Source organism: Lytechinus variegatus, chromosome 7 (genome assembly GCF_018143015.1).
Source record: "Lytechinus variegatus isolate NC3 chromosome 7, Lvar_3.0, whole genome shotgun sequence".
NCBI lineage: Eukaryota > Metazoa > Echinodermata > Echinoidea > Temnopleuroida > Toxopneustidae > Lytechinus > Lytechinus variegatus.
The window spans coordinates 28,446,843-28,461,333 of NC_054746.1; the positions used below are offsets into that span (position 1 = coordinate 28,446,843).

The window sequence follows — 14,491 nt, forward strand, 5'->3', positions numbered from 1 at the left end:
ATGATGGTATTTCCTTTTCTAAGAAGAGTGCAAAATGCATAATGTATCAATATATTGCAAAACTATATTCTTAAATTATAACTTTGGGGCGCTCGTTTATTGTACCAACAAAATTGCGATACCCTTCAAATTTTGGACATAGGGCCATAGTCATGACAGTGGTCAACGTCATTATCGTACAACTACTAATAACAATCATCATCAGCATTACCACTATCATTAGCATCATCATCCATCATCATTATCATCATCATTATCATCATCATCATCAGCATCACCACCATCACCACCATCATTAGCATCATCATCCATCATCATTAGCATCATCTTCATCATCATCAACATCATCATCACCATCATCATTATCATCATCCAACATCATCATCATCATTATCATCATCAACATCATCAGCATCACCACCATCATAAGCATCATCTTCATCATCATCAACATCATCATCATCAACATCATCAACATCATCATCATCATCAACATCACCAAAATCATCATCATCACCATCATCATCATCATCATCATCATCATCATGTGCCAATCAAATACCGTACATTTACTGATATTAAACATGAGCATAACTTCAGTTATGGCATATATAGTTGAGTATATTTCATAATTTTAATAATCTTCTTAAATTGTATGAGATTAGACCAACAAGCAAACAAACAAAATCTTCGAATTCTTTAAAATTTGCTTTTAATGTCCAAAACACTCCAGAATTTACAATTCAACGCAATACACCAGTCAGCATTATGTAACGCATCTACTGAATTCTGAGTCTTCCTACATAATAAATAGTGCACAAACATTTCAAACAATATTAATCACCAAAGATAATTCGAAAGCAAGATAATAAAGAGTAGACATTTTCCACAATATCGATTAGGCTGATAGATGAAATTTTCTTACACGCGATATTAAAACGCGTTACTGTTATCAAAAATAATAAATGCGTGGCAATTTCTATACAAGACTCTAATTTATTGGCTCAATATAACCTAATAATTGGTCACCGCATATTTTCCTTCAATATAGGTATAATCATTTACATCTACGATAATCTTCTTTGTACAAACTGGTGAAAATGGAACTATTCATTTCAGCGCAGTCCATCTTCTTTTTTAAATCAAACCTTTAAAATCCAACAATCAAGCAGCGTACCAGATCACTTCACTTGTTATAATTATTTACTTGAAAGGCAGATTTCGATGATTGGCTATAAAACTTCTCATATCTCATCAAACCTTCTCTGATTGGTTAGTTATTTCCGGTTCTTTGGCTGACGTCTTCATTTAATGGTAAGGCACACAAATATCACATTTTATATTTATCCGTCCCAAATTACGAAATGTTATTTCTTCATCCACTCTTTAAATTGAATAATGACGTTGCAAGAACACTATCTGCTCACAATCAACCACGTTACAAAGATACTTGTGGTTTTTTTTACAGTTTAGAAAAAAATACTTTGATAGCTTTTGCATAGATAATATAGATATATATGTTTTCGATGGTTTCCTCAATTATATGGAAGCAGCATTCTCCTTTAAACTTAATCTGTGAAACTCAAAATAAAGAGAAGTGAATGAATATATACAATAAAATTGTGCGTGGTGCATGAATATAAATTTATATTTTCACTTTTTTGTTTAAGAATAATGCTTCAAATTTCAAAAAGTATACCACTTTCATATTAGTTTGATTAGTAAATGAATAACACAAAACACAAAATATCAAAGAAATAAGTTATGTGAAATATTGTTTTGAAAGAGCAATTTAAACAATTATTAAAGAAAGCATAAAGAAAATAAAGCATTTGTACAAATCTTGGTTAATATGAAAGATACAATAAAATAATTTTCAAGAACTACATGAATAAAATCCCAAATACAAAATAACAAATGAAATATACTCATGATAACAATGGGTACGTATAGACTTCTTTATCATAGTAATAATTCAAAAGTATATCATTTTTGTCACTTACATCTAACAATTGATAAAGTATCGTCATCATAAAGTCTGAAAGATCTGATACTATCAGATTTCCTAAATGAGACTGCCGTGTTCAATTGTGACCGTTCCGTGTTATTAATGAGTCACTGACGATTCAAGATGCATTCTGTTACTTCTTCCAAAGGTAGGGAGTTTTGGCGCTGTGACCCACAACAGGCTCAATAACACAGTATTAGATATTCCCGTCAATTAGCAATGAAAATATGAGAAGTCTTCGTCGACCTTGGTGAACCGGACCAACATTTTTGTTCTAGGCTTCGGAGCTGACGAAAATTGCAAATATTTCGTTTGTCCCGAGTCCAGGGCGAAACTGCTGTCGGTTTGATTCACCTATTTTCGACAAAGACTACTTGGATGCTCTTTGTCATGAAGGACATTTGATAATATATTTACTATGTCCGTGGATCCGTTGTGCGACGTGGAGCCCAATCTCCCTAATTTTTAGAGAAAGGGGGTATCTTTTATTCTCACATTATTTGGTCTTCAGCTATCCACCAACCTTATATAGACGTTTGCTAATTGAATGAAATTTCAACATTCCAGATTAATGGTAATAAAGACTTTTTCATATTCAAATCAAGTAGGGGTGGCAACGGAGGATTTTTATATGGGGGCGGGGACAGGGGAGCAAGACAACATTATTTTAGATGCCATGGTTTTATTCTCAATTAAGATTTTTCCCCCCTTTCCCTCCGTTTTTAAATCATTAATTTTGATCACTATCATCATTGGGGACGTACCATCATTTCCGTGGCGCCTATGCTTCTTTAACTGACATTTTCCTGAATCTCTCATTTTCATTCAATTCCTGTTTAATGTCAGGTGGGACTTATTTTTGGTCGATACATTTCTGTTCTCACTGCTCGTGGTTTGGGGAGATATTTGATTTAGAAAAGGGTAATGGATTTTCCAGAGTTTTACTGTTGAGGTACATGCAGAGTATAGGTATAGAAAACCGAGATAGAAAAGAACTACTTTTATTTATCTGACCAATTCATATTCATGTTTAGGATTTTCATTCTGGCCAAATCATGATCGTAGATTTTTCCAAGACAATTTGATTTGTTATCTTTCAGTAGCAGTGGCGTAGCTAGGATTTTTTCCCGGGGGGCACTGGGGGGTCCTTGCTTTTTCAGGGGGGGCACCGGCCATTTTTCCGGTGTGTGTGTATGTGTCCACAAGGGCGGATCCGACTTTCGCCAATAGGGGACGGGGCCCGAAATTATCTTCACCTATATCAGTCACTTCTTAGTTTTATTCTTATAAAACAACATAAACATAAAATAATCTCATATGCCTTATAAAAAATGCGAGCGCGAAGCGCGAGCGATTTTTTTTTTTTTTACTTTAATGTATTTTTTCCTGAAAATTTAATTTTCTGGGCAATGTTATGTGTGATCCTGAACAAGATTCGTATGTGCCCCCAAGCGCGAACATAAATTTTTATCAACTGTTCAAGCATTATCGAAAAGGGACCTGTTAAGGACTGCTTACAGTTACCCACGAAGACGGTATATATTTCAATAATGCGAGCGCGAAGCGCGAGCAAATTTTTTGAAATTCCGACCTAAAAAAAATGGTCATTCTAAGCACTTTTTGTATTAATTAATGGGATAGGTATGTAACTAAACAATTGATGCGAGCGCGAAGCGCGAGAGGAAGAAAATTGAGATCTTAGACCTAAAAGTGGGACACTCTATTCATATTTTGTAAGTCATAAATAGGATATAGTCAATTGGGTATCATTAATAATGCGATCGTGAAGCGTGAGCAGACAATTATTGATATTCTGTTGTAAAACTGGATTAAGTACATTTTAAATAAAGAACATGCAGGCCCTATCGCGCATGTTTTAGATTTAGAATCTGGGCATTCTGAATACATTTGTTTAATGGAACATTATGGAATACACGTAGACAATATGAACTTGGCAAATCAAACAATGTGACCACGCAGCGTGAGCTTAAAATGCTGATATGTAGACCATATAAAACGGACATTTTACAGAGCACTTAAATTTGCAAATGAAAAAAAAAATAATGAAAGCTCGATGTCCGAGCTAAAATATATTTTGCATATTGACTTCAAAACTTGCTCCACATCAGCAGGATATGAATCCCATCGAACAGGCAATTATGGCGCGAAGCGCCAGCAAAAATTTTATATACTAACATGAAAAGATTTTTTTTAATTGCAAGTCTTCCCCTCACATTATGTCATTCACTCGTCTTCCTCCTCTTATTTTCCTCTTCTTTTTTCTTCTGTCTTTCTTCTTCTTTTCCTTTTTCTTTCTTCTTTCTCCCTTTTTTCTTTTCTTTTTTTTTTGCTCTGCCAATTTTTTCTGGGGGGCACCTGGGGGGGGGGGCACGTGCCCCCCAGGCCCCCCCCCCCCCCGTAGCTACGCCACTGTTCAGTAGATGTTTGCTATATTTCAAGCGAATTGTTTTCTTTTACCAAGTTGGATATAGATATACGTTTAGTCAAGAAAAACGGCACAAGGGGTTCAAGCTACCTGCCTTAACGAACGACAGGAACTTCAGGAAGGGAGATTGTCGTTCCCGAACGTATCTACCCGCCTGTACAAGCAAGGCTATAGCCTATCCCCTTCCTGGATACTAGACTGATGATGGCGTCAGCTGATGCTACGACCATCACGGTCACTTTATCTTCCATTTAATTGTCTACACTCGACACCTTAGACAGAGTCCTCGACTTCAGATAGTCTGTTTGTGGACTAAACTGGTCCCGACCTCTTCGAAGTCTTCACTTGTGATCAGCCTGTCAGCGAAGCTCGAGTGCGAGGCCAAGATGGCACCACCGATCCAGGTGGTGATGTCGCGGTTGTCGGGGGCAATGGCGGTCCGGTTGAAGTCACCTTTGTCTAGTTCGTGTTGGAGTCGTTCGGTGAATCCACGGAGTTTGGTATTACCGCCTGCTAACAGGATTGTAGGATCCAGACCAGCAAGGAACTCTGGGTTGCACCTGATCGACAAATAGGGGATTAATGTAAGATAAGAATCTCATAATAATGTCAATCAAAGAAATAATGAATAAACTTAATGCTCCTCTCCCTTTCCTGCCGATCTTTCAAATCTATCAAAGTTATAAGCAAATTGAGTTTGGCTTGGTTGGTCAAGCTCGCCAAGGTAATTTGGTTATATTTATTATTCTGGGTTTTTTTTTATTAAGTAGCTTTCATTGACAACTTCAATCATTTTGAGAGTTGTGATCTATGACGCTCTAGTTGTCATCTGAAACATTTTGGACATAATCATCTGCCAAGAGAGGCATTAGTGTGACTTGATCGACATTGCTCTGGTTGCTATACGCACCAGTGACAGATACAATGGCCCTTGCCTTAGAGTATAACGAGAGGGCACTCTTGGCAGCCGTCTCGGAAACTTTGATAACCCTTTTTCGTACTTGTCAGAATCAGATATTTGTTTCTGTCCTCCGCCAGATTGACTTTGCCGAGTAAGTTCAAAATTGTCTCGACATTGCCTTATCGAGCGAGGAGACGGATCAGCATAAACCAAAGCAATAACCAAAGTCGGATCATTGTTATTCCGACGAATCAACTTTTTTTTACTCAGAATGACAATGTTATAAAAAAATCATGAAATATTTTTATTCGATACGAAATTCTCATTCCTCTTATAAAGATTTCTACCGTATCACATTGTCTCCAATATAAATAGGTGTAATAATGGAAGTGCCGTCAAATACACTGCTACTTCAACGCCAAAAATGGCTTACTTTTCAAGGCAGTCACTGAGGACTTGAACCAGTCCCTTCTGAGGTAGTCCAACTATGTCTGGTCTGAAAATGGTTTCCGAACAATGGAAGAGATCTCGCTTCCGGAGCATGACTGATGAACCGTCAGGTAAAGAGTACTTGATCGGTGTAGTCAAATCTGATTGTGACATCTCACTCTCATAATCTGAAAAGATTCAAGAAACAGCGGAAAGATAAAAAGGTTTATCAGGTATAAATTTACATTCACAAATTTAGATATTCAATGTCCGTAGATAAATGTCTATTAATGTCAAACTGTAAAATAATTCGAGGTGGTGTTGATGTTCATATTACGTCTAATCATAGTACACTTCCATGGCCAGTGCGTGCTAAGCTAAAGAGAGAATCTTTGCAACGCTTAAAATTTGCCCCTTAAGTCCGTCAGGTGCCATGGCGCTCATTACACTGAGTAAAATGTTCAATCCTAGAAGAAGTCCAATTTAACACCTCTGTGGAAAATGAAAAGACCATGTTAATGTATTGTCAACGGTAAAGTCTAAATTCATTTCCAGGAGATCTACAGTCCGACGATGGATACGCCTTGATTCAAGAAGCATTCTTACCTTTGCAGACATACGCCATGTTTTCTTTCATTTCTTGTAGGATGCGGTGGTCAAACGGCGTAGAAACAGAGAAAGCTCTTTCATCCATCAAGATTCGCTGAAGCCTTCTAGTGACCCCTCGGCCCGCTGCTGGCATCTGAATGTATGAGATGAAGGGGGTAAATCCAATTCTACCAAATTCTCGATGATTAAAAACAAGATTTTTTCAGGATTATTGTTCACGAATGTGACGACCTTAAGAATAATGAAATATAATCAAATGCTTTCTCGGCATCATGATGAAGACATTAAAAAGTATCAGTCAGTGACGAACTATTTGGAATATCATCGACATGTTGTATTGTCAGCTGTTCTGACTGAACTCGAGAAATATGCGTCGGATAAAAGTACAGCAAGACGTGCCATTACTGCTGTTTCAGATTTAGATGTAAAATATATTAACATGGGAGTCTAAAAATAGGCCAGTTATACAATGTAGTTACAAACTTTGCAAAACAGTGAGCTGTTCTCATCGCTGGAACATATGAACTTTACCAGACTTGTCTCAAGGATTGAACTGTCACTCGAAGAACTATGGATAATAAAAATGAAAATCCACTATGCACATACATGAATGTTAATTTCTCAAAGGTTTTTAAGATATTATTCAGACAAAATATTATGATGGAACCAAGTGTATGTTGGTTGGGAAGATGGAAAATTTCATATTTAACACTGCGTTTATGCTTTGGCGTGCATGCTCGATTCGTCGCCGTCATAACTTCCCGTTCTATATCGTAAAGTTGTAATAGTCATAAACCCCCAGAGATCACCCCTCACCATGGTAAAACCCATGCTTACCGTGGTAACTGCATGAGACATGGTACACCCCTGGTATACCGGTACAATCTCTGTTACCCCACTTCCACTGCTCAAGACCAGTCCAGAGGTTTCACCATTGGCATGTAAGGCTAAAGCACCTTGGTTAGCCACAAAGCAAGCTGGAGTCTTGTACGTCTCAAATAATACCTGGTGGTATGAAACCATACAAGTAAGATTTAGAAATGGCGAATGAGGAAATTAAATGATTTCTGACTCTTACGGAGTTTATGAGTCATTGTTATGCAGTGTTAATCAATGATAGTAGTTAAGAATTAAGATTTATCTTGAACCATCATTAACATCAATATTGACCTACTTCTTTTCAACGTACCAATATATCTATAATAAATGTTTATTGCAAATTTTATCATCTTTATGAAGTCTACCAACGTTGGTCTCTATAACACAATGAACTATTAGTTATATTATGCTACGAATTAACCTTCAAAATAATTATTTGGTAGATTATTCAATGGTTATCAAGGTGACATTTAAGGTATTCAGAGCGAATAAACAAAGTTTTTTGTTGTTTGTTGGATATTAATGGCGACCAATCATATTTGACTATTACCGCCAACTCGTTAGGCCTATTATTATTTTCTTTCTTTTTCTGCTAAGTCTTTGATGTATACCTCAAGAACCCTTTCCCTCTGTCGTTTTGGTGCCGATGCCACCTCTGTCAGCAGAATTGGATGATCTTCCCACGTGACATTTAGCTCCTTCTTGATCACGTGGTCCCAGATATATTCCAACTCGGACCAGTTATCGATTAACCCTCCTATTTGGGACACAAAATAAAAGGTTATTCAAAATGATTAATCCTTGTGGAATGTAGGTTACGAAAAAAACACAAGAAAATTTTATGAAATAATGTGTGTAATGATTTTTTTTAACCATGTCCACCAGCTATTGAATGCATAGTTAATGAATAGAAAACTAATATCTTATTATATACATAACAACATCATGTTATCAACATTTCTTAAGTATAGAAAATATGAGGTTTACGTTGGTCTGCTTGATATTTCATCAAGTCCTCTGCCGAATTGCGTGATACATCAAAGTTAATATAAGTGTCAATGTATAAATCAAATCCTATGACAGGTTAAATTCATGTTACCATACAAGGTGCACAAAACAACGCCTACGGTAAATTAATAAAAGTTTCGAAATAGCTTTCGCATTTTTACTTCATAGGTTTCCAAAATGGTTTGTAACAGTAATTCCAATTGAAAACACAAAGATGGTTTGGTTACGTATTGATGGCAGAATGGAATTCAAATAAAAGACAACTATAATTTCCATTGGATCACAATTTTGAAGCTGCATATATGCAATCTTAGATATCATCCTACGTACGACTATAATGGCCCTACCTTTCATGGGGTTGTTTACACAGACCAGTCCATACTTTTTGGTGAGTTCATTACCCACGTAAAGATCTTTACGATGTCGAAAGCTTTCAAGGTCCTTCTTCAGTCGGCCAACCACTGTCGGGATGGTGACAGAGGGCGCCACGCCATCAGCGAGTCCCGCTCTGACCATCGATGTTCCGTTATCGATGATGATTGGGGTATTGAAGTGACGACGATGTCGAGATTGACCAGGAGACGAAGCTAGGCATAATTTAACCACAAATAACTGCATTAGATTCAATACAATAATAATTCACAAACCTCTGCATCAAGAAAAAAATCCGAAGTTAAGAAGGGGCGAATGTTCACCATTCCATTATGACTCAAAGTGTTTTTTTTTTCAAAGTTGGCACATATAAAATGACAAACAAAATCACCAAACACTTTTTTTTTAAGTAAAAGTATACGAACAGCCCCTGGCTAATATAGTTTGAATATAAGGTAAAAGAAGAAAGCTTTGTAGTGTATACCCTGAGATATATCTCGAGGCAGCGATTGTGTCTCGAATGGAAATGTCTTATAATAATTATAATAATTATACTTGCTTATATAGCGCTTAACACTTACTTTGTCAGAAGTCTCTAAGCGCTCTACAGTATATGCAGCATAATTACCCTCTTATGTCTCAGAGGCGGAGACATCGGTGGGACAAAGAGTTTGAACCCATACCTTGTGATTCATGATCCATCCACTAAACCACATCGCATACATTTCTCATCTCGTAACAACCGTCTTTTGTACGAAAGTTCCAAAGGTGACATATTTCTATTTCAATGGTTCGGAAAAAAGATATCCAAGAGTGTGACCATAACACCCACCCACTTCTTTCGTTATCTATTCAGGTTTCAAGATTACTTGACGGAAATAATGACCTTTATCAAGAAGCATTATGTATATATATCGTGCTATAAATATATTTGTACGGAAACTATTTGACCCTAGCTGCGGTGACGTGGACTGTGGCGCCGTGAAGTGGGAAGTTTACCGGCATAGAGGGCTGCGCGACAAAAGGGGCAGTTACAGTGGCGGACCGTGACCCTGAGGAGACAAAACATAGGAGGGGCACAGCATTTTGCACCAACAATACAATGCCCCTCCAGTCATCTCTGGGAGGGGTATGTTTTGAAATTCTACCGTATTTTAGAGTGTAATTTTGGAACCGGAGTCGTCTAGGTATTCTAAGCTAAATTTTCGCTCATTTCGTTCATAAATTTCATTATCTTTCTATAACCCATCTCTCATAGTCAGCCCCCCCCCCCCCATTACAAACCAATCACCATCCTTCTACACTGAAATAAAAATACAATTTATTAACTCCGCCATCAATACCCATAAGGTCTGACCTTTAGTATATCGGGACGCACATTGTTGTGAATTCGCATTCCAAAGTTCAATATATTCGATTGCTACCCGTCTATGTATCATGTCACGACTTTCCTGGAAAGCAGTGACGTCACTGACATACCTGGTGAAACGGCTAGTGGCCATTGATGACGCAAGGCATCGTCCTTACTGGACCCGACACTCCTGGGTTCCTCTGCTGGTGCCCCTGCTTCGGTAAGAGGAACCCCCATCGAGGCAATAGGAGCCCTCTCTGGGCACGCGTCCTTCACCTCATCATCTTTATCCTCCGTCCTTCTTACCACTGCTATCCCTTCTTCCCCCTCTCCTCTTCTAGACCTCCCACCATCCTCTACCCCAGTTAACGTGACACTATCCTGATTTTCTCGTCTCCCGCAGTCATCCTCGACCTCGTCACCCGTGTCGTCATCCGCTCGAAGAGGAGCTGAAAGGTCGTTGTCGGTACTTTCGATGATCTCCACATCAAGGTTGGCGAGAGATGGTCGCGAAGGGTCAAGCTCCAGAAAACCATACCAACTACTGCCTGTAAGGAGATGGAAATTATTGGGATATAAAGTTTTGAGAATTGAACATCCGCTAGATAGAAGTCAATAACTGTCTCACCTCCTAAATTTTCGCACTTCATGTTACGTTTAATGTCGCCTTGTATCTCTTAAAAATATATAATTATAGAAGATAAAAAAAATCAGGAAGAAACGAGACAAAAAGGGAGACGAAAGTGACGAAAGAAATAAAGATAATTAAAGTGAAATGGAGATGTCATTATGCTGCACTTACTATACGATGGTGAACTCGATGTCGATGTTGAGTCGTCGATATCAGCATCACGAGCAGCTGAAGTTGATTCTTCATCCTGCGAATCAAGTTCTAGAAAGAAAAGAAAACATTGTATGTCTTGATGAAATTATCTTGTCTATTTATATTGAAATGCATGGTTGGTTAAGAGTTGAACAGAATTACATAACGTTAAAATCTGAGCCAATAATTGATAACGATGTCAATCTATTTTTGACTATTTGGTTCTCGTAATGGCGGTTTCGATCTCAACGTCATTGGATAAAAATCAAGATACATGATTTTGTTTCTTGAAAATAAAACATATATCTGTATATTATGATAGCTTTAAAGGATCAATCTTAATGTACAAAATGATGATACCTAAATGGATAGCATGGCTAAATAAGTGAAAATCTTAGCCAATATTTAAAAAGATGATGTCCAATATTGATCGGATGTTGACACGATTTATTTTATATTTTTGATTTTTAGTCTAAGTCGTATCATCCAAATCTGATGTAACTTATGAGTGTGCATGTACATTATATCGCATTATTTTGGATTGTTCTCACCATTATATATTCATCTTGAACAGTCAACCAATCATTTCTTTAACAATGCAATTTATATTTTGTTCATTGTGTATTCGAGATAATCTCACCATGAACCTCTTTGCAAAATCACAGAGTTGAAGAGATTTCGCAAGAATTTATTAATAGTGTTTATTTTTATAATTTTTTTGAAAAATTATTATCTAGATATTGCTTACTGCAAACCATCCCAAGGAGGTTTCATCCCCCCTCCCTTTAATTTCGGAAAGTTCAGGTCCAAACAACCCGCTGATACCCTTAACATACTTGTTCAACAACTTGTTTAAAAAGTGTTTAAGCAAAACCATCTGTTTAACAAGTACCACAATCCAATAAAACTGAACTTTCGGACATTGATTTAAATTTTCACGAAAAAGTGAGGTCACGCGATTTCCTTATCCGACGCGATTACTCGATATTTCGTAGTAAGCCTCTAGTTACGAATCTTCAGTAGATGTAGAACTAGTGAATGTAAATCTTTTAATTTGTACTCAGTCTTGATTCGTGCAATATTTCCTAACTCATGAAATATTTCGGATAGCCCATTTCGATCCATCCAATCTAATATCAATGATCCCATAACATAAGGAAAAATGTTTTGGGGTCATGATCTACTACTACTACTTTACAATACTACGACGACTACTACTACTAATACTACTACTACTACTACTACTACTAAAATACTACTACTACTACTACTACTACTACTACTACTACTACTACTAATACTACTACTACTATACTACTACTACTACTACTACTACTACTACTACTATACTACTACTACTACTATACTACTACTACTACTACTACTACTTCTACTTCTACTACTATTACTCTACTATCCTACTACTACTACTACTTTTTTTCTTAATCTTCTATAGGCCTATACTACTTCTATACTTATCATTATCATCATCGCCATCACCATAATACTAAAAATCATGATCATAACAATGTTTGATTCGTGTGTCAGACTTGACTTAATCTGAATACCCTCGTTCTAAAATTACTATTCATGTTGCTAGTACGAATGTACTACGAGGAGCAAAGCTCTGCAACACGTGATAAATGCAGTCGTTTTGATGACGAGAGGAATTCCCTCGGCTTTTTCCCTCATCAGAACTTTCACTCTCGCTTGGACTGTAAAGCCGTAAAACGTGCTGAGAGAAAAACCCGGGTGCATTTGCTTAATTCCATGCATAGTTCTCTTGATGAGCAAGGGAGAACGGCGGACCAGGGGAGTAGGATTATGTCAAGAAAAGGGTCGCGACATTTGTTTGAACTTGTCATTTTGTAACTGAATGACCTGTGAAAAAGTTATGCATGAGCCTGTATAATCATGGACCTATTACGAATGATCAAAGCATTAGAGTGGACCCTTATCTCCTGTAAAACATTCAGAGACATAGAGTGTCAAATGAATTAATATTAAAGATTAATTACATCGCAACTACGAAAGCTAAATTTAGATTAGAGATTAGAAAATCTTTCCGTTACATATAAAGCATTTTGCTCCCTTATAATAACAATAATAAACTAATGATTTTGATGATCATGATGATCGTGGCGATAATATATAGCAGTAGTATAGTAGTAGTGATAATAATAATGATAAAAAATAATGATAATAGTACAATTAATTATAACAATAATAACTTAAGTAATGAAATTAATTATAACAATGATAATGATAATAATCCAAATATTGTAATTATCATAATAAAATCGGTACAGGCATTTATGCTATGTATTTAATATTGAGCTGCGCTTAATCTAAGTTATCGTATGATAATTACACCAGCATTGGCCACCCCTTCCATCAACCCATGGGATAAGGGCTCGGGAGGTTGGAGTGAGTGTTGGTATACATGACGTATAATCTAGGGCATCCCATCCCCTACCCCCTACATCCTTCTGTCACATTGCATGCATTCTTGTCGTCATGGTTTCCCCGTTGTCCAAAGATGAACAACCCCGGATTCAACTCGTATATCGTGCTGCCCTTGACAGCTAAATATAAACATCTGGAATAAATAAGATGCTATTCTGGATGCTACTGGAATCTAAATCCGGAACCGGTGGAAGTCATCTGTTTCACTCGTTATCTTTAATTCCCTCGCGCAGAGAGAAGAAAAAACGCCACCCGCCTACCGTCGCATCTAACGTACACTGCAATTACAACGAATCAACTCCAGTGTAATAGATATTAATAAATAGGTTCACTATTAGGTAGGCCTGTCTCGTTATTATGATAGTGATAACCTTTGACTTGTTTAACAGCGAACCTGGCGCTTTGTTCTTTCGTTATTTACTTAAACCCTTGTGCAAAACAATACAATATTATGAGAGAGATTAAACACTGCTGTAAGTTTGTCATCACTGGATGAATGAGAAATTATTATTTTGTATGTGTCAAATCATCATTATCTTAATTCTATTCTATTTTTTTCACAACGTCAAATAAATATTATTAGTCAAAATTGCTTCGTTGGTTATCATTTTGTATTCTAGGAAATCGTTGTTTTAAAATTCTTTATTTTATGATAGAAATTATACCTTAAAAATGTATAACATTTTGGAATATTCTTTCAATTTTCGGATATATTCTCATGAATTTTGTTTTGTCTAACTTCTGATTATTCATTTCTAGATTTATTTTAGTATAAAAAAGAGATTGCATATACCTCTTGAATCATTCCAATCACCATCACTACCATTATTATGATGACTACCATTATTATGATAATTATGATTATTATTATCTTTGTCACTTTTATGATAACCAATACATCATCAACGTGATCATCACCAGAAACCAGCATCAGCTTACTCGGCATTTTTAACAAACCCCACTTTTTTTAGGACAAGACGCGTTTAATCAAACTATCATTGCTGGATATCCTCATTTTTCATCATTTCACACCTTGCATAAAGCAAAATGGAAATTAGTAATCACTTTATCATGTTTATTGCCTTGCTAAATCAAGAACAGGCCTGATACAAGTGATAGTTTTCAAAAGGTCTGTATTGTTGAGGATCGTAAAAGTTTTATACTTAACAAATGTATAAGATATGAGTATGGATTATGGT

The 14,491-nt window shown here is 36.6% G+C and overlaps 1 protein-coding gene across 1 annotated transcript in view; it reads right to left on the reverse strand.

Annotated features, from left to right (window-relative positions):
• Positions 1-4,411: 4,411 nt before the first annotated feature.
• LOC121418904 (microtubule-associated protein futsch-like) overlaps positions 4,412-14,491 on the reverse strand; it is a 31,231-nt gene continuing 21,151 nt past the window's right edge. Inside the window, exons 3-10 of the mRNA XM_041613097.1 lie at positions 10,806-10,895; positions 10,132-10,551; positions 8,628-8,867; positions 7,884-8,029; positions 7,231-7,398; positions 6,391-6,526; positions 5,789-5,972; positions 4,412-5,014 (exon numbers count right to left, since the gene is read on the reverse strand). Coding sequence (XP_041469031.1) covers positions 4,747-5,014; positions 5,789-5,972; positions 6,391-6,526; positions 7,231-7,398; positions 7,884-8,029; positions 8,628-8,867; positions 10,132-10,551; positions 10,806-10,895 — 1,652 coding nt within the window. The 3' untranslated portion in view covers positions 4,412-4,746. The remainder of the gene's footprint in view (positions 5,015-5,788; positions 5,973-6,390; positions 6,527-7,230; positions 7,399-7,883; positions 8,030-8,627; positions 8,868-10,131; positions 10,552-10,805; positions 10,896-14,491) is intronic.